The following is a 20,481-nucleotide window of genomic DNA, read 5'->3' on the forward strand; positions in this document are numbered from 1 at the left end:
ACTCACAAGTTTCTTTACCTCTTGGGTCTCAGTCTTCCCATCTGTCAAAGGGTTCAAAAATCACCCAAATGATTGAACAGTGCACAAGTGCTTTGTAAGTAGAAAAAAAAAAAAAATCAGGTGGAATTCTTACTGTATTGTATTAGAATGTTCCTCAGAGACACCAGGCCAGTTTTGTGAACCCGTCCAGAATGGCCGGGCGTCGTCCGGAGGAGGGGAAACCAAGCCAGAAACCTTGCCCCAGCTCCCCGCCGGCCTGGAGAGCATGGCTCTGTATTCATGCCATAAAAGATGCAGGTGGACCTGCAAATGACCGAGGAGAGACCTAGTAGGACTAAGGGAGATTCCAACAGGCATAAAACCGGGCTGCTGTGCAGGGCCCCTGGCTGGGGACCTCCCCCGCCCCCACCCCCCAGGGCCGGATGCTATAGGCAGAGATGCCGATGGTACATGGTGTTAGAGATCCTGGCATGACTGAGTAGATTTGTTTCTTGGTTTCCCAAGATTTAGGCCCCTCATCCTAAAGTGGTAAATCTGTGCTGTAACATAGCAGCTTAATTTGTCTGGAAGCCTCTGGGGGCAGCGATGCCAGGGCCCCAGAGCGGAGGCTCAGGACGGCATCCAGGAGAACAGCGGGGTTTGATGTCGCCACACCCGTGGCCGGGAGCTCTGACTGCTATTTATAGGTCCCCTTCTGAGGAGTCACGAGCCTTTCTTCCCTGCTCCGGACACAGTATTATTGATTATCTGGGCCCCGGGGGAATGGGAATAGCGGAGGCCCTGGCAGTGTCCAGGAGACACGGTTAAGGAAGAAGAAGGCAGAAAAACGGAGAGAAAGTAGAAGGCTCAGCAGCCCGGAGTCACCCACTGCAGGAGCTGATGCCCAGGGGCCACGCCAGTGGTCCAGAGAACACAGCTTCATTGGGTCATTCTCAGAAGCAGGTGGGTACAGCTGAGGCCCAGAGAGGTGGTGTGAGTTGCCTAAAGCCACACAGCAGCTGCTGCTGTCGGAGAAACAGGGTGGTGGTGCCATGCCCGTCTAATAGGGCATACAGGCTGTATTTTTAAAAGCAAACATTTCGGGGCATCTGGATGGCTCAGTTGGGAAGCATCTGCCTTGGGCTCAGGTCATGATCTCTGGGTCCTGGGATCAAGCCCTGTATCGGGCTTCCTCTCCCTCTGCTGCTCCCCGGGCTCATGTTCTCTCTTTCTCTGTCCAATAAATAAAAATGTTAGAAAAAATTTCCTCTTGGATTAAGTGAAATTCCATGAAGGGATGTAGTTGAAGTAAGGTTTTGGTTTTGCCAAAAACTATATTTTGGCTGCTGCTGCTGCTGCTGCTTTTTTTTTTTTAATTTTGTATATTTTATTTATTTATTTGACAGAGAAAGAGCACAAGCAGGGGGACCAGCAGACAGAGGGAGAGGGAGAAAGCAGGCTAGCCATCGAGCGGGGAGCCCAGTGCAGGGGTCGATCCCAGCACCCTGAGATCACGAACCAAGTGGAAGGCAGATACTTACCCTCCTGAGCCATCCAGGCACCATGTATCTTGGCTTCTAAACCCGTTCCTTAATACTGGTGTTCGAACGAATCTGAAGCGTTGACCAGTAGTCAGGATAGTCTGTTATTTGTGCCCTGAGAGCTTGCGTCTTCCTAGGAGGGTACTTTAAATCAACCTCGCCACTTCCCAAAGGGCATAAATTAATCTCATCGGCCTGTTTTTATAGCCAAGGCCACCATGCTGGGGGCTACGGCGCGGGGGCTGACAGTCTCGGGGACGGGTGTGGCCCTGGGTGGATCCCAGTGTGGCGATGAGTTAACCGGTTCTTAATTTCCAACAGCGCGAGCCAAGGCATCCTTAGAAAGGTCAGGGCACGAAGTTAGATCCCTGATGCCTGGTAAAGTTTTTAAGTGGAATTTGCTTTCAACACTTCACACTCGACCTTGCCCCCACGCAGGCGAAGTCCTAGGCTCCGGCACGAAATCCGAAAGCCTCGGCACTCTTCTGCAGATAACCTTGCGAACGAGATGACCTACATTACGGAAACCGAAGATGTGTTTTACACGTACAAGGGCTCCCTGTCCCCTAAAGACAGCGAATCGGAGGTTTCTCAGAACCGAAGCCCGCACCGAGAGTAAGAAACATGTTCTCTTCTTTGTATCTGTGCATTTTGGCTGTGGAGGGATTTGCTCAGGCCCAGAGATGGCCATTTAAATCAAGGGCTGGAGCCTGCAGCCAGCTCGGGTCCGCGGCCCTCTGCCTGCGTCAGAGTGTCCTTCCACCCCAGGGGGGACAAGCTGTCCGCCTGGGGTCTCAGGCTTGCACTTTGTCTTGTATCGTCTCAGGCGTGTTAGCTCTCTTGAACGGTCTCTACTTGATGAGCAAAGCCCTGTTTTAATTAGTACATGTTCCAGAGCGATAGCTAGGTTAATCTGAATAACAGTATTTCTCTAGATTGCCAAAGTTTCAACCCCTGCAAGGTTTCTGGGTCACAGGAGATAGGCTTACTTAGACCCGTCCACAGAAAGCCTGAGACCCACAGTGTGCCCTCGGGGTTTTATGGGGAGAGAGGCTCGTCTTTAATGAATCATTAGTGTAATGCAAAAACATGCAAAGACCATCGCCTGCATTTTTGTTAACTTTTTGTCGACAGTTGGGGTTAAATTCTTTTATGTCCCCACTTTCCCTTTGTTAAATGTGACAGACTCCCTTCACATCTCAAGGCCAGGGTAAAAATGTCTTTCCAAAAGTTCTGGGTTGAGTGCTTTTATGATTCAGTTAGCTGTATTGAATTCACTCATTCCTTCTGTCTTGATGAGCAGGGAACCCAGCGCTCCCCGGTGGGCTCAGTTGCTTGGGCTTCCCTCCCTCCAGCTTCTGACAGAGCCCCTGCTCTTCCTTGCCTTTGTCATGGGTCTTACTTTTTGCTCGTAATGAATTCACAGTCCTACCCGATCTATACATTTTAGAGTAAGCGATCTCAAAATCAAGCTTTTGCAGTGGACAAGACCTAATCAGAGATAAAATGACAAGTATGAGAAGACCGGGTCAACCATTAGGAAGTCAACCATAGGCATGGAGTATTGATGCTGTTTAAGTGCCATACTCTACCGGAAATCTGGAACATAATGCCTCCCCTAATGGCACAGGATTAGCGAGAAGGCACTTTAGTTAATCTGTAAATTTTTACCACTCTAGCTGGTAGGCTTAACGCACTCAGCACACCCTGACTGTGTTCTGGACCTCGCAGGTGAATTGCAAATCTGGCTTCCCCCTTACATGGGAGGTTGTTACCTCTCTATTGTCCCTGACCGCATCAAATGTGGTTTCTAGCTTATCTGTGTTCTTAACACCTCTGGTTAAATAATTCTCTCGTCATTGTTTCCTTGTGACCTGAGCTCGGGTGATGCTTTTGTTGAAATGATCCCTATCTCTTGCTCCAACTTGCAGGCCTGTTGAAGTGACAGTGTGGAAGGGTGTGAGTTCCTTCGTGTGACACCATGGCTTTGCCAACCTAGATAGACAAGGCAAGAATGCAGGCCTGCATGGTTTGAGCCAGTTTGAGTTGGCCACGGGGTTGTGTAGCTTTCGGGAAAGGAGAAAGAGGGTTTGGGAAATGGATCGAGGGCTCTGGGAAGCTCAGTCTCACACCCTCCCTGGCATCCCTTCCTCTTGTGGTTTGCAGCCCCGTCATGGAATTGGGGACTGTCCAGACTCCCGTGGTCCAGGGTAGCAGATTTAAGTTTCTTAACATTGAAATCCCATTCCTCAGTCATCCGAGCCTCATTTCAAGTGCTCAGGAGCCACATGTAGGTAACGACTACCATACTGGATGGAGCAGACAGAGAACCTTCCCATCATCACAGAAAGTGCCGTTGGCGGTACTGATCGGTGCCATACAGAGAGAGAGGGATGCTGTCCGGTGGGGTGTGGGTGTTTTTCAAGGCTGGATGTGGTGCGGACCACAGCGGCATGCCGTACGTACCCTTTGCTGCTCACGGAGGGAACGTCAAGGCGAATTAGACAAGTCTTTGCCTTAAGGGGCCTCCAGTCCAGCTGGACAAACAGCATATTGTCAGCCTTCGTCACTGCGTCTTCTACCACTTTGGGAAAAGGAAAGGGTTTGGGGAATAGTCTGAGGGTCCTGAGAAACCCAATTACGTGTCCTACATCAGATTTTCCTGCCGTGGCCTGCTACCCACATCGTGGCATCATGTGGCAGCGAGACCATCAAAGCCTAACACAGAAGCCACTAGCCACGTAGGGCTATTGGACTTGACATTCAGGGGCACCTGGGTGGCTCAGTCTGTTAAGCAGCTGGCTCTTGCTCTCAGCTCAGGTCTTGATCTCAGGGTCATGAGTTCAAGTGCTACGTTGGGCTCCACAGTAGGCGGGGAGCCTACTTTAAAAAAAAAAAAATTCATGAAAATTAGATTCAAAACTCATTTCCTTAAGTCCTGTCTAATTCAAGTAACTTCAGGCCGTGCACACCCCGACGCGTGGCCCATCCATTCTGTCTGAAACCCCCCCCCCGTGAGACCTTGTAAGATGTGTCATCCCCGGGGCACTTTCTGTCTTGCGGCTTAATGTTCAAAGTAGCAAATAATGGTGATTGCAACGCAGCCTTCCTTGTCACGGCTCTGCGAGGTGTGACAGGAGACGTCTCACGGAGTCCCCTCGGTGGCCGTGCGCGGCACGTGGGGCGAGCAGGTGAAACGTGGCAGGCCCTGCCGCCTCAGGTGGGGACCCCTCCCTGCTGGCGGGAAGCTGCCGCCCGCTGGGTCTTCCGAGGCAGCTGCCCCCCCGCTGCCCCCAGAGTCCGGGGGTCGGGGGTCCCTCTCCTGCCCAGGGCAAGCAGGCAAGGTTGTTCTGTGCTTAATGAAAAAAACTGGGGGTGGTTACTGGAGGGAGTGTTTACTTGCAAGGCCTTTAAGAAATGTCTGGCATGTTTTCGACGGCCTGTTTGTGCTAAGAGGCACAAAGAACTATTCTGTCAGAGAATAATATCGCAGTCTGGAGGGCTCCCTGTAGAAAGGAGAATGAAGTGTACCGTTCTGTACCCGTGTAAACAAGCAGAAGAAAGAGAAAGGAGGGACAAGAGCAGAGAGATGGGGCTCCCGACCCGGAGTGGTGCGGCTCAGGCTCTCTGAACGTTATCTTGGCGGGTGAGTCACCGTCCGGGCGGTTCCGTATTTAGAGCAGCGCCGCCAAGTTCATGATTATCGTTCTGAATCCTTGGCAGTTCGCTTTGTGCCCGAGTCCGCTGTGCTCTTTTGTTACTCCCAAGGTTCTCAGCCCTTCCATGCTCCTTCGCTGGCTTCAGAGCAAAGTCCGGACTCTGCAGGGAAAGGCAGTTTCCTTCATGGGGGGAGAAAAGTTTTTTTTTTAAACCGACCACTCCCCACGACCCAGAAAACGGGGGAGGGGAGGTTCCCTGAAGGAACAGTGACTTTTCCCGAGCAGAGCCTGGCAGAAAACCCACGGGCGGCACAGAGCAGGGTCGTATTGGAAGGGCTTTTTCGTCGTTGGTTTTTCCCGGTTGCCCTGACGGGTGCTCAGAGGGCGGGCGGCTCTGGGGGGGTGAGGCCTCGGGGTTTGCTGGCCGCTCTCTTCAGAGCCTGCCTTGTTCCGGGGGACACGGGGCGGCTGTCACTTTTTTTCCTCAAAACTCTATGCAGACAACATGTGAGTGCACCTAACGCTACTGAACGGTACACTCGAGAAAGGCTGGAACGGTCAGTTTTGTAGTGTGTGTGTTTACCCTCCGCTGTTAAACACTTCTAAAAAGAACTTCTGCTCATCGAGAGGGACTCTGGGAACCCCCTCTGGAGCCACATCGGCCGTGCGGGAGCACACCCGGCCCAGCCACCTGGGTCTCCCCGCCGGCCGTGGGGCAGCCTGTCCTGGTGGTGGGCAGCCCCGTCGTCCAGCCTGTGCAGGAGGCCTTGTCCTGGACGCTGGGCCAGCACGAGCCCTGCCATTTGCAGATCCCGGCCTCGAGCTCCTGGAACAACACAGGTGACGTCCCTTTCTCATTCTCCCTCACAGCCCCATCTCCCCTCCTTTACATCACTTCCCATTCCGTCGGCCACTGCCCACCCTTCAGCCTGCTGGTCACCGTTCTCTGCACGTCAGTCCTGGACTAGAGGGCGACCCCCGGATTGGGACGGGGTGACGGGATCGGTGTACATCTGAGGGTTTCTGTCGGAGGAGGCCAGCCCGCCACGGGGCTGCCTTAGCGGTTCTGTGTTTGTTTTCTCTGCACCGCGCCTGTCCACCACCAGGACATCTGACCACTTGCATGTGGACGCATGACCGATGCCTTAAACCTCAGGGACCCCAGTCTCCACTCACCGTCTCCCTGTCCCACCTGTGGCTCCTCCTGGGTCTGGGCGAGTAAGGACCGCATTTCACTACTACCTTGTTTGCAGCCGTTGGAAACCTCAGTCATCCTAGACTCCTTTTCTTCTGCCTTCCTCTGCGAGGCCCTCACCTCGGTCATCTTCCTCCCAGGCTGTTCTTGAAGTGGAACACTGTGCCACTGTGAATCCCAGTCACCCACCGTCATTGGTCATGGGGACGGTCATGATCGTGTCCTTAACCTTGGGTCTGCCGTCCCAAGCCATCCCTCACAAGTCAACAGACTTCTCTTTGGGAAATCTGTGTCCCAGCATGTCACTTCTTCAGAGTTTCATGCCTCTGCATATGCTGCTATTTTGTCCTTTTTGTTAATAGTATTTTTCCTAGTCCATCTTCTCCTTCCTTCTCAGCTACCTGTTCAGACCTCTGCTAATTCATCTCTCGAACTCCAGGTCCAGCGCTCCCTGCTCTGTGAAGGCTCTCCTGGCTTCCCGCTGTATATCAGACATCTGAACATCTCCATGGCAACAAGATATTATTTGATTATTTTTATACTTTAAATTCTTCTCTTTTTTTTTTTCTTAATTCTGCTCTGAAAGTAGACTGTGAGTTCTCTGAGAGCAGGGATAGTGCCCTGTGACCCTCTCCTTCCCCCAGACCTGGCATGGTGCCCGGCACTTAGTACATATTCAGTGAGTACTTGCATGGTTGGACAGACAGATGGACAGATAGACAGATGGTTACAGGAAGCAGTGGGATGCCCCCTCTGCCACCTTCACGTTAGGTACCCATGTCCTGTGAACAGCATTGCACGATTTGATTTATATGCACATGAAGAAATCAAACAGACCTCCTTTGGCGAGTTTAGGTTAACCATCATTTGTGAGCAGAGCCGTGTGGTAGGTCTGCGGCCGGTCATATGGCAGGAAACTCTCCTCAGAGAGCTAAAGCATGAAGAGACTGCAATGGAAGGGCTTTCTTGCTGTTGCGGTATCTTCACGTCTGAGGGAGAAGCCGGGGGTGTGGGACCGATGCACGACCCATGATTCCATTAGTGCAGAAATAATAGAGCCCAGAAAGCAACCCTTCTGCCCTGTACTCCCTGAGCCACTTCTGCCACTTCTGAAGCTTTGATCTTGGGCCGTTCGCATTTACAACAGATTTCAGAGTATCTTCAGAGTATCGTGTGCAGAACGTCTCCATGTCCTAAAAACCCACACTTGAAAAGAGTATTCTGTTTGTCATTCAGCGACCCTGATGTGAAGATAAGATCCATATGAAAAATTTCTCCACAAATCTCATTCACAAGAAACATGGCACTAGGGGGGAGCTGGTACCCTTTCTTGTAACCTTCACACTCCCGCTTCAGCCACAGCTCAGGAACATCAGCATCTCCTGAGAGCTTGCTGAAAATGTGAGCCTCAGGCCCAGCCCAGGCCTGCTGAATCAGAGTCTGCATTTTAACAAGATCCTCAGGGGACCCGTATGAACATGACACCCTCAGAAGCTCTAAGCTCGCAGAAGCTGGGAGCTACACAGCCCACCTTTTCCCCTCCACCTCCAGGTGACCGAGTGAATTCTGTGCTCTTCTAGCGTAACTCAGCCAAGCCCAGCTACTTCAGGAAGGTGGTTTTCTTGTTCATTCACTCAGCACCATGCTTGAGCTCTCGCTGCGTGCCTGGCTGGGTGTCTTGTGTGCTAGGATAGGAGAGAAAGAGGAAGAGGAAGAGGATGAAGGTCTCTGCCAACATGGAGAAGCTCATAGACTCGAGAGAGAAATGACAGCAAATGGCCCCTGTTCTGTCACACCACCCAGCAAACACCTCCTCACCAGGCACCCAGTTAGAGCCAGGACGCCTTCCGTGGAGCACGGCTTTGCTCCCTCCAATAGGCTTGAAGGTGCAGGTCATTGTCCTTTCGTAGGGTTTAGGGAGCTGTGGCATCAAAGCATCCCAATGCGGGAGTTTTCTTTCGTGGGCAGTCCTACCATTTGCAATTTCCTTAGCTTTGCTGCTCTTCTGAGAGATGAATTCTGGCGTGACTTTGGCTTCTCATACCTGTAGTCGGTGGCACTGAGTGTTCTGAAGCATCTGTTTCCTGCAGGTGAATGCGCTTCGGTCTGCCGGTCAGTCTGTCCTTGCCCCTGTCTCCCTGGCGAGCTGGAGGTGGGCAGCCCCTCCCTGGCTGCTCTGGCTCCCAGACAGCAGTGACAGTCCCTCCCCACCCACCGTGTCCCCGCTCCTCTGACAAGTGCCCCTTTCCTGCCTCAGGCACAGACCCTCTTCCTAGCTACTGGCTTTCTCAGCCCACACTGACTTCTTGCCTCAGCTCATCCTACCCCCCTCTCTTCACTCCTTTCCTTAGAACCCAGGTACCCCTGGCGGCTCCCCTCATCCCTCCTCGCCCACCAGGCTCCCCCTCAGTAGCACGAAGCGTCCTGCCCCAAGGAGGGAAGACGCCTGCTTGGTTTGGCATCTTGGCTCCTGGCATCCGTGTGCTGTATCCAGCTGCCACGTTCTTGTTGCTTCTCATTTGATGTCCTCCTCACCATCTGTCTGTCCATCCTGCACGCTGAGCAGAACGCTACTGAAGCCTACAGGGAACGTCTGTACATAGTTGATCAGCCAAAAAAAATCGTCATATGTTTAATAAATTGCTCTCTAAAAGTAACCTCTCCATCCCTACTTAGAAAATAGGATTGGGCACATAATGACTTGGAATATATTATTTTTAGCACTGTGGGCTGTGTTAGATCGACCGTTACATTTTATACTGAAAAAGAAAAATACTTTAAAACTTTATATTATATAAGCCACGCATCCAAAATGTAGAAATTAAACATCATGGACATAAAATTAGACTTTTTTCTTGAAATTAGTTCTCTTCTGCTTTGTTACTTTGCTCTTCTGCTTTTTTGTTTATATGCCCTTCACCTTTTCTGTCGCTGTCACCCTCCAGAGTCTTCCAAACATTTGAAGCTTGTTTGCTATTTGCAACTTCACATTAAGGGTTCAGCTCCACCTCTAGAACTGGAAATAGTGTTTCCTAAACTGGGTTTGGCTTGATTTTTGTCTGGCAGCTGCCAAGCAGTTGCCCCTCCTGCCACTAGGGGGTGCTCTTATATGCATGAAACAGGCCAAGTTACCCTATTTGGGGGTAATTTTTTTAAAGCTTTAAGTAAATTAAAAATTCACTCATTTTCACTCTGAAAACTTACCACCGGTATACAGCTTCACTTCTAAAATATCCTGTCTCTGAAACCCTTTCCCTTCCATAGCACCCCTCGTCACCCAGCCCCTCGAAGGCCATAAGGCCACACTCTTGTCTTGCATATCACTGTTATTTCTACACTGGTCTGTCACTGAATTTTTATATTCACATAAATTCAGATAGTGAATTATTGTGTGAACATGATACAGATTTTATGTTTAGAGTAAGATAATTTGAATTTTCTAGGAAACAGAAGCCCCAATTTCATGAAAAATCCACGGATAAGGGTTTGAGGTAAAAATTTAATGAGGCAGCAGCACCCTCATTTGTGTATTATGTGTCACTGAATGCCCTGTCTACTCTCCTCTGTCATCTTTTAAGTCCATTTGAGGTTAGAATGTGGCAGAGTCTGTAGTAGGTAAAGAAAACCCTATGGCCTATAGGCATTTTAAGGCATCTTTTGCTAGGCCTGTGGCTCTGGAGGGAAGATAGTGGGGGGGGTGTGTGATGCAGAGAAGTCGAGTGTCCTACACAGTGACAGCTGAGATGGTTAATCCCTGTGACCCTCTGTGGTGGGAGGGTTGGAGGGGGTCTTAGGAACAGACTTGGTGTGGTCTGGAAAAGAAAGATGCCTGGGGACCCAAGTCCATCAGATTCTGTATGTTAAGTGAGCGGAAAGCTGAGTGCCTTTGGGCAAGTCACTCAGCCTCTCTAGACCATAGTTTCTTCATCTGTGAAATGGGAGTTAGACCAAAGGATTTCAGAGGGACTGTTCTCATAGTCTGTAATTTTCTAAGACAGAATTTCCTGTGCTGATGGGAATGTTCTGTTGGCTCAGGCTGTTAAGCATTGGCCTTAAACTTAGGTCATGATCCCAGGGTCCTGGGATAGAGCCCTGTGACAGGCTCCCTGCTCAGCCGGGAGTCTGCTTCTCCCTCTGCCCCTCCCGCCCTGTTCATGCTCTCTCATTCTCTTGCTCTCTCTCCCTCAAATAAATAAAATCTTGGGACACCTCCGTGGCTCAGTCAGTTAAGCATCTGCCTTCAGTTCAGGTGATCATCTCAGGGTCCTGGGATAGAGCCCTGCATCGGCTTTCTGCCCAGCAGGGAGTCTGCTTCTCCCTCTCGCTGTCCCTTTGTGTTCTCTCTCTCTCAAATAAATAAATAAAATCTTACAACAATAATAATTAACAAACAGATTTTAAAAAATAAAAACATCTTTTACAAAGAAAATTCTGTAACCGTGCCGTCCAAAACTTGTGTGGTTCCTGAGCATTATTGAGATGTGACCGATAAAACCAAGGAACTTCTGATATTCATTAAATGTAAATGGGCACAGGAGGACATATATTAGAGGGGGGAAATGTATAATCTCATCGTACGCAATTAATGGAGATCACAGGCAAATACTGCAAACTAGGATTAATGTAAATGTCTTAGAAATGGAACTTCAGTCCCATTTGGGGGAGCTGGGTAGCCAAGAGTCCTAATGACACAGAGCTAACAGCAGGAATGAGATGAAAGGAAAAAGCTTTCAGAAGGGATGGAGGCGTACATCTGAGTGAGCTTTGGTAATTAAGCCACCAGAGTAGCTGGGCACATTTCCCTGTCACCTTCAGAGGACCTGGGAAGGGAGCTGAGTTTTCAGCAGCTCCTGGATCCTCCCTGCCCTCCTGCACCTTTTCCTCAAAACTAAAGGTGGTGATATTCAGGCCAGACAAGAGCAAGGGCAGTCCGTGGACCCCGGGTGTGCCAGAGCCCCGGCACTGACCTTTGGAGCTCTCCTAAGGTTGCAGGAATTCATGACAGCCCTGGGATGCCAGGCCCTGACCGTCAATGATGCTTGCTCTGCTACCATGTTAATCCAGTGAGTAAGATGTCTCCTCCTTCCCCATAATGAAGGAGTATATCCGAGAACAATCCAGCACAAAGCTGCCTGACCCAGAAGTCATCCAGTTCTGTGTCTTCATCTTCAAATGCTCCAGGCTCCTGCTCACCAGATGGCGTCGATCAGCAGTTCTTAGAGGATTTCCACAGGGTGACCAAAGGGGGCTCCGCCGAGGACTGCAGCCAGTACTACTGTGACAAGGTGGGTGAGCTTGGGTCCCGGGGCTGCTGAGCGGCCCGGTCGGCGACCACCCAGGCTTCCCTGGGCCGAGGTGCCCTGGGGGCGATTCAAGTAATGTGGACCAAGGGGAAACACCTCCTTACCGCCCCTAAGAGCGAGAAGTAACATAATTAATCATATCTGCCACATTTTCCAGAATGATCATGGCGATGGCTACTTAGTTTTGATCCGCATCACGCCAGATGAAGATGGAAAATTTGGATTTAATCTGAAGGTATGTCATGTGTCTTCATAGGGATGCCGTCTTTAGATGGCTTTTCAGTTCCCATTAGGAGAGTGCTGCCTGCTGAAGTAAAGGACACTGAGGACACTGGCTCAGGCCCCAGAACTGGGGAGTTTCTGGCGTGGCCATCGCGCTGCCTCAGCCCAGGGGCCTACGCTGTGCTCAGTGCTGTCCATGCACTTCTTTATGTCACCCCACTGAGGGCTTATAATCGGTGAAGTGGGTATTTTTTTTTTTTTAAGATTTTATTTATTTATTTAACAGAGAAAGATCACAAGTAGGCAGAGAGGCAGGCAGAGAGAGACGAGGAAGCAGGCTCCCTGCCAAGCAGAGAGCCCAATGTGGGACTTGATCCCAGGACCCTGAGATCATGACCTGAGCCGAAGGCAGCGGCTTAACCCACTGAGCCACCCACGCGCCCCGAAGTGGGTATTTTTAAACCCAATTTATAAACGTGTACTGAGGCTCAGAGCTATGACGCACCATTGGCCAAGTCGATCTATCTCCAGAAGAGGGGGTTTCGAGGGAACCCTGAGCATCACTAAAGCCGATGCGAGAGAAGAGCAGCGCAAGTTACAAGGCCATGTACAGGGCCCTCCCCCACCTCTGCCTGCTTTGGCCCACAAGTCACACCCCATCTCTTTCTGCAAATAAAGTTTTATTCGCACGTGGCCACACCCGTTCGTTTACAAATGGTTTGCAGCTACTTTGACGCCAGTGGCAGAGTTGAGCAGTTAGAACAGAGCCCTCTCTCCCATACCTACTTACCCTCAGGCCCTTTACAGAGTGGACAAAGCCCTGCTCTAGAGCAGAGCGGGGGTGGGCGGTCTGCACTGCCCACCCCCACGGCTGCCACCGCAGACTCCTCTTCCTGTACCCCAGCGCCCCGCCGAGACCTGCCCTTGCAGCTTGTGACTTTTTCTGCAGCTTCTGTCTCCGATGCTGAAAACCCCCTTTCCAGCAGCAGTTCTAGGCTGTGCTTTTAGAGTCCTCGGCGGGGAGGGGGTGTTGCATTTTTAAAAAGGAGCACGACCCTCTGAGCACATCTTTAGTTCGTGCAACATGGGAACGGCAGTGAGAGACATCTGAGCCGTCCTCTGGTTACCCCATGAGACCCCACAGGGTCGCAAAGCTTGTAATCCTGAAAGGATGCCAACCCGTGGATGAGAATAGGTTAAAGTGAAGTCTGAGCCCTCCCCGGGTCAGCAGTATCTGCGTGTCTTTGTTGCTATGAGCTATTCAAGTGTTTTGTTTTTTAATTTATCGTGTTTACAGGGAGGAGTGGACCAAAAGATGCCTCTCGTCGTGTCAAGGATAAACCCAGAGTCACCTGTAAGTGAACACATTTCGTTCTTTCCTATGTTTGTTTTCTGCTAAATCTAACATTTCTCTTTCCGTGTGCCGTTCCTTTCCCAGCAACAGAGAGTGTGTGTCAGTGCATGCATGGAGATGGAAAGAAAGAATGGAATCCGTGTTTTTTTCCAGAAGTTTGCCGGTCCACGTAGCACCAGCCTCCCCTGAGAACTCATTAGAAATACGGAATCTCGGGCCCCACCCCAGACCTACTAAACCAGAATTTGCATTTTTCACGGGATTTCCGGGAGATGGGTGTGCCCATTAAAATTTTGAAGTCCTCTCAAGGAAGGGAAACGGAGGCACAGAGTTTGTTGCTCTGCTCACTCTGCACATGGACCTACCATCCCACACCAGCAACCTTCCCCCCCGGCCCTCCGTCTTGGTCTCCTCAGGAGAGGGTTTGCTTTTCTAGAACAGTGAGGAGCCACATTGCATCTCCTTAGAAGGAACCGGGTTGGGGCTTTTACTCATACGTGGTCCTTAAGCCCATCGTTTCCTTTTTCTTACTGCCTGTGTCTGTTCAAATTACAAGGCTTCTGTTCTACACTGTTCGGTGCTTTGCTGCTCTCCGTGCTGGTTTCTGCCTTTGGTGTTACGCTGACAAAGGCTTTCTCCATTGCCAGAGAGACAAACACGTTTGGCTGACGAATCATTTTCTAACAGCACATCGAGAAAACAGCAGCTCAGAAGCCTCATAGTCACTACATTACAGTAATAAGTAGAGGTTGGCCGTCGTAGAGAAAAGGCTGCAGTAAGTCTCGTAGCTTTATTCTGAAACGCTGTATGACTCACATCGGGACCGTTGACGGTCCCACAACCCGCGACCGTGTCAGCGTAGCAGCGGATAGAAAAATAACGGCGCGGTTGTGCCCGAGGGAGAAGAGAACACGAACATGGTCTCAAGTGTCTGGGCTCCGAGGGCGTCCGCGTCCTGCCCTTGAGGCTTGTGTTATGGTAACCGAAGAAACTCGCTTTTCCTCTCCACCCAGGCGGACACCTGCATTCCTAAGCTGAACGAAGGGGATCAAATCGTGTTAATCAATGGCCGGGACATCTCGGAACACACCCATGACCAAGTGGTGATGTTCATCAAAGCCAGCCGGGAGTCCCACACGCGGGAGCTGGCCCTGGTGATCAGGAGGAAAGGTAAGGGCGGCCACGGGGAGGAGCCATGGGGCCTTAGAGAGGTGGGGCCCTATGTGGCCCGTTCCGTGGTTTTGAAAATGTTGAGCTCGTAGCCAGCTTTGGAAAATCCAAGAACTTTCGCCTCCCAACCAGGATGTGCGACTTCTCACTTGAAACACGTGAAGATCTGCCCACGCAGGGCCCAGCCCCTCGTGGCCAGGCCTCTGGAGGTAGGCAGCACCCACCCAGCCCCTTGATACGGAGCATGAGCCCTGGTCCCTCCCCGGCCGGCTCCCCTGCACCCCCTTCTCAGCTGCCTGGCCCCGCAGACGTTTGCGTTTTTGGCCCCTTCATGAAGGGTCGGGTTCTGTCGAAGTCGGTGGAGCGGAGGGTCCCAGGGTGATCCTCCCTCCTTCGCTGCTGGTTGGAGGGGCCGCGAGCAAGTGTCGTGCCCAGTTCATGCTCCTGTTCACTCTGATGGAGAGTAAGGTTCCGATAACCACCCCGTCACGGGGTTCTTGTGAAGACAGACTGATGCTTAGACTTGGAAAGCACCTAGAATGTTTCCTGATACCTGGCAGGCGTTTGAAGGATGGCTTCCCTTAAATACCATGACTGGTGTTGCTGCTGCTGTTGTAAAATAAGCCAAGCCCTTGAATCGTTCTGCCCAGATTTAAAATAAGGGCGAAGAAGTGTGTGACTTGAGGCCCGGCCGCACACCTCTGTTCTGGCCTCACAGTGTCTATACGCCCAGCCCCCAGGCCCCCACACACCTGCTTTCCCTCTGTCCCCATACATCTATAAGCCCAGAGCTGGCCTGCATCCCTAAGGCCTCGCCAGATCTCTCCAGATCCCTCCAGATCCCCAGCGCCCCACCCCCACCTTCCGCCAATGCCACACCGAGCAAGGCGGGTGTTCTGGGGCCGTAGCTGCTGATGTTGGCGCAGCCCTGGGCAACTGGCCTTGCGCTGTGCTTATTGCTTTACATAACGCTCTTAGAAGGTCAGCATGGTATCCCTAACCGTGAAGGAGGGGATGAGGAAACCAAGTCACAGGCTGGCTAAGTTGTCCTTGCCGCCATGAAGCCGGAAACAGGAATCCCCCGGGGAGTAGGCCCCCTCACAGGCTGCGCCCCAGGGATGTGGGCCATCCTAGGGCCAGGAATAGAGTCCTCAGGCCTCCCTGGGAGGGGAGTCCTCCACCAGCCCATAGCAAGGGGCTGGCGCTGATTCTAGAGGAAAAAAATGGATGCTTGTAAACTATTAGAGCTAAAGGGCGGTGCCACAGACTGTCTAGAACTAATGATTGTTTCATTTATATTTATTTTATTTTATTTTATTTTATTTTATTTTATTTTTTAAAGGAAGGAGGAAGAGGGACTGGTTGAAATTATGGGGCCAAAAATGGCTAAAGCCCCCAAGTCCGTGCTTGACTTCTAGTGCGCCCACCCTCACTAGAAGGTGGAAACAGGCTGAAGTTTGAAATAGCCTTTTTTTTTTTTTTTAAAGATTTTTATTCATTCGACAGACAGAGATCACACGTAGGCAGAGAGGCAGGCTCCCCGCTGAGCAGAGAGCCAGATGCGGGGCTTGATCTCAGGACTCTGGGATCATGACCTGAGCTGAAGGCAGAGGCTTTAACCCATTGACCCACCCAGGTGCCCTGATCATTTCATTTTTTAAAAAATAAACAATTTAATAAAAACGAATTGACTAGAAGAAAAATAAGTCAACAGCATAGGGAGTAGCAGACATAACAGAAATCATATTATCTTCACAAAACAGCAGAAGAAATGTGCTTCCAGGGTCTGTGGAAAGAATGTGGTCTTTTGGATCAGAGACCCATGGACTGACCAGACTCCTGTGTGTCCCTCACCCCCCCCCCACCTACCAATAGTCTGGGTCACTTCGGAACTTTAGACAGCTTCTTCACCCTGATAGTCCATTTCCCCATCTGTAAAATGGGGACAGTGGTAGCTAGTTCAGGATTCAATTCAACTATGTGGGGAAAATGCCATGGTGGTGATTTTCCTTCTCCTTTCTGGTTGTCCTGAAGGCAGTGGGGAGTCATTGAAGGCTCTTTCTTTCTTTCTTTCTTTCTTTTTTTTTTTGTTGTTGTTGTTAAGATTTATTTATTTATTTGACAGACAGAGATCACAAGCAGGCAGAGAGAGAGGAGGAAGCAGGCTCCCTGCTGAGCAGAAAGCCCAATGTGGGGCTCGATCCCAGGACCCTGGGATTATGACCTGAGCTGAAGGCAGAGGCTTTAACCCACTGAGCCACCCAGACACCCCCCCATTGAAGGCTTTTGAGTAAAAGAGTGACTTGCCTTCCTGGGTAGAAGGGGAAAATTCAGAGATAATCCCAAAGTTTCCAGTTTGGGAGATTGGAGAAGAAAGCGGCAGTAAACAGAAAAAGGCATGTGAGACTGGGGAGGAAGTTAGTGCAGGGCAGGGATGGTGGAGATCCCAGGTTTGTCTTTACCCAAGGAGTCTGACATGAAGGCAGAATCCGAATTGACGAGGTAGGACTGAACCCAGAGGAGGTGTTAGGACTTGATACGTATACTTGGGAACCTCCCACCTAAAGATGGCCTTGAGGGAGAGGCTGACTGGGCTCTGGGGGACAATGCGGTCATAGAGTGCCCATGTAAAATACTTGTTTTAAGGGAGCAAATGAAAGGGACCTGAGAGGGATGCCTGCGTGGCTTAGTTGATTGGGCAGCTGCCTTCGGCTCAGGTCATGGTCCCAGAGTCCCGGGATCGGGCTCCCGGCTCCACGGGGAGTCTGCTTCTCCTTCTGACCCTCTCCTTGCTCATGCTCTCTCTCACGTCTCTCTCTCTCTCAAATAAATAAATAAATCTTAAAAAAAAGGGGGGGGGGACCTGAAAGAGAGGTAGGGGAGAGGAGACAGTTGGGTAGAAGAATAACCAGGTCAGAGAGAACAAAGTTGGAGGAAGTTAGGTTTCCTTCAAAACATTCTTTCACCCTCTCCCCCCTTAGTCAAAAGACTCTGAGTACAAAACACCGTCATTTAAAACTAACCAGAAAGATTAGTATGTCATTTTGTATAATTAGCACTTACTGAATCATTCAAGAAGTAGTGTCTTTGGTGAAAGTGATTACCATGAGCTTAATCGTTTAATAAGCTGTTTTAAACCATCTGTGTGCAGGTGCCGTAAGTACAATTTTTTTTTTTTTTTTTGAGGAAACAGATCAACCAGAACGTTGCTACCCCTGCCAGACAACTCTTTTTCTTGTTCACTACAGCCGTGCACTCGTTCGCGGACATCAAATCTGAAGATGAATTGAACCAGCTTTTCCCTGAGGCCATTTTCCCCATTTGTCCAGAGGGTGGGGACACCTTGGAGGGATCCATGGAACAGCTAAAGAAGGGCCTTGAAAGCGGGACAGTGTTGATCCAGTTTGAGGTAAGAGACCTCGAGGGCCACGTCCTCGGCCTGCGGGTAAGCCACAGCGGCCTCAGTGGGCTGCTCAGTGGCTGCCACGTGACCCCAGGCACCAGGGAGCCCGTGCTCATCGTGGGAACACGGTGGGGGTTCAGAGCGTAGGGCAGTGGGCCTGGAGAGCTGGGGATGGGACCACAGCCTGTGCTGAACTCTGCCTCACCCTCTTACCTAGTAATGCTCGGTCGTCATGGAGAAACATGTCACATCAAGGAGGAGGGACTCTGAGCGTATTTAGCTGCCAACACAAAAGCTCAAATCGCTCAGCAGTAGAAGTGCTGGAAAGGCAGTATGGGTGAGCCCAGAGGGTGGCAGAGGAGCCAGTGCCTGATCCCACCAGGCACCGTCTGTAGTTTGGAGCGGGTCACGTCATCCTGTGAGGGCAGAGCAGCTGACCTGCCCAGGTCCCCTGGAACCGTGTGACCAGGAGTAGAATCCAGAGTCTGACCCTGTCTTCCTTCCCCAGGAGGGGCCTCTGACCACAGGATTGAGACTGTGACAGAGGCACAGGCAGGGCCCTCGAAGAAGGAAGCAGGAGCAAAGGAGGTTCGGTTTCTAAGTCCATTGTATTGATCACGAACAGTGAATGGAGTGAGTGTTTATCTTCCAAATGTTTTCAAGGTAGAAGAAGTGTAGTTCAAGGTAGAAGAAGTGTAGTTCGTAAAAGATAACAGAAGAGCTCAAAGAAGCCTTACATAAACTAGAATTTTAGAATAGATCGTGATCAACGACAGCATACACAGTCCGGATTCGTAAGTCCAGAAGGAGTCCAGATTCGATTAGAAGCTCAAGTTGGCTATGCCATTTTTCACCGGAAAGCTACAGAAAGAGAAAAGTCATAGAAGCAAAACTAAGAAGTTTGTCAAATACACGTGGTCACGTATTGATTCAGAAAAGTATGAATGGTACGAATATTAAATAGGAAACACTATACAGCAAAGAATCTTAAGTGAAAGAAAGGTTTATAATGGCATCAAGAATAGAAGGGAAATAATAATATTAGAGCAATGCGTATCTGAGCAATAGTAGAAAGTATAAAAACCCACAAGTAAAAGGGGAAGGGAATTAACCCCACCCCCAAAAAACAAAAAATAACTTCATAACTTGCGGAAATGAAATCGGGTTAAGACGGGGAGTACTCATGATTACTTGGTAGGACTGATAGACCTATACTGGATATCTACGAAGAGAAATAGCCCTTTTTTCCAATGTCCTGCAGGAGGCTGTGTTGACTTAAGTTTGAAGGAAGAAAACGAAAGGGTTGTGTTCTCTGGCCTTGCAGTGCAAAAAGTTCAAAATTGAAATATACATTTTAAACACTGTAAAACTCAACACTTTTAAACACTCTTCTGAGTAATTGGAACAAGGAGAGGGTAAGAGCGAGTTACGTAATATGACTAAGTGTTTGGCATTGGAGGGGATGGGAAAGGCAGGAAGGCACTATGGAGACACCAGTTCAGTAGTGTGTATTGGGTATTTACTGTGCGCTGAGGTCAGGAACATGAGGAGGGAAAGAGAGGATTTCTGGCCCCAGCCAGCTAATAGTCTAATATTGGTATATTTGGGGGATATATCATGAGACCCAGAAAGAGCTGAAGACCAAGGTAGGGGGGGTGCCTGGGTGGCTCCATCAGTTAAGTGTCTGCCTTCGGCTCAGGTCATGGTCCCAGGGTCCTAGGATCAAGCCAAGCATTGGGCCCTCTGCTCAGCAGGAAGCCTGCTTCTCCCTTCCCCTCTGCCTGCTGCTCTGCCTACTTGTGTGCTTGCTCGCTCTCTCTCTCTCTCTCTCTGGCTGTGTCAAATAAAGAAATAATCTTTAAAAAGAATAAATAAGAAAGACCAAGGTAGGGCAAGACTTCCTTTCCTGGTAGTGGTATGTTCCACAGGGAATGGATGTGGGGGGTTCCAGGAGGTGGTCTGGGGTGAGATGTATTCACAAGATGGATGGGATTAAGTGCAGAGGGAAGGTCATTCCAGGAAGGTCACAGTCCGAATGCAGACTAAGCCCCTACGGTGTCAGGTAGCACGGGGAAACACGCCTACCTGGGTTGAGCAATGCCCCAAGGAGTCCTGGGAGAGCCTCCAGGTGTCGGGAGTCCTTCCGTCGCACACTGCGTGTCCTTGATCACATTGTCCACAAGGAGGCACTGTGGGCACTCGAAGAGGAAAGAGCTTGGCTGTGGTCTTACACAGTACTCCCGAAAACCCCCTCTGCTCAGTGGGCTCCACTTCCATTTCCCATGTGGGAATCCCACATAAGATTTTCCTTGAACACTGTCCACTGAACTTCACCAAGAAGCTTAAAAAAACATGAGGGAGGAGCGCCCACTATCCCCTGTGGTTCTGAGCAGCGTCTCTCAGGGTGGCCACCTGTATGGATAGGAGCCTGTGAAACGGGGCGCAGCCCACAGCTGCTGGGTCAGCCACCCCGGGCCCACCTCACAGGATGGGCAGGAGGTTCTGATCCAGGGGACCGCAGCATAAGGAATGGAGAACACAGAAATGCTAGCGTTGCATTTCAGTATGCGCACGTTTCGTTTAGTCTGTACGTTTGCTAGAGATGGAGTAGGAAAACCCTCTTCTTAACTATGATCGTTTGCAGAAGAGACAACA

At 50.5% G+C, this 20,481-nt stretch overlaps 1 protein-coding gene across 4 annotated transcripts in view; it reads left to right on the top strand.

Moving 5' to 3' along the window:
- Positions 1–20,481, top strand: part of PTPN3 (protein tyrosine phosphatase non-receptor type 3) — a 110,952-nt gene that overhangs the window by 65,892 nt on the left and 24,579 nt on the right. For all 4 annotated transcript variants that reach the window (XM_044265171.1, XM_044265175.1, XM_044265173.1 and 1 more), the window contains exons 14-19: positions 1,959–2,135; positions 11,473–11,659; positions 11,835–11,912; positions 13,197–13,253; positions 14,267–14,423; positions 17,672–17,832. In XM_044265171.1, the coding sequence (XP_044121106.1) occupies positions 1,959–2,135; positions 11,473–11,659; positions 11,835–11,912; positions 13,197–13,253; positions 14,267–14,423; positions 17,672–17,832 (817 nt within the window). The remainder of the gene's footprint in view (positions 1–1,958; positions 2,136–11,472; positions 11,660–11,834; positions 11,913–13,196; positions 13,254–14,266; positions 14,424–17,671; positions 17,833–20,481) is intronic.

The sequence above is a fragment of the Neovison vison genome, chromosome 9 (genome assembly GCF_020171115.1).
Source record: "Neovison vison isolate M4711 chromosome 9, ASM_NN_V1, whole genome shotgun sequence".
NCBI classification, from domain to species: domain Eukaryota; kingdom Metazoa; phylum Chordata; class Mammalia; order Carnivora; family Mustelidae; genus Neogale; species Neogale vison.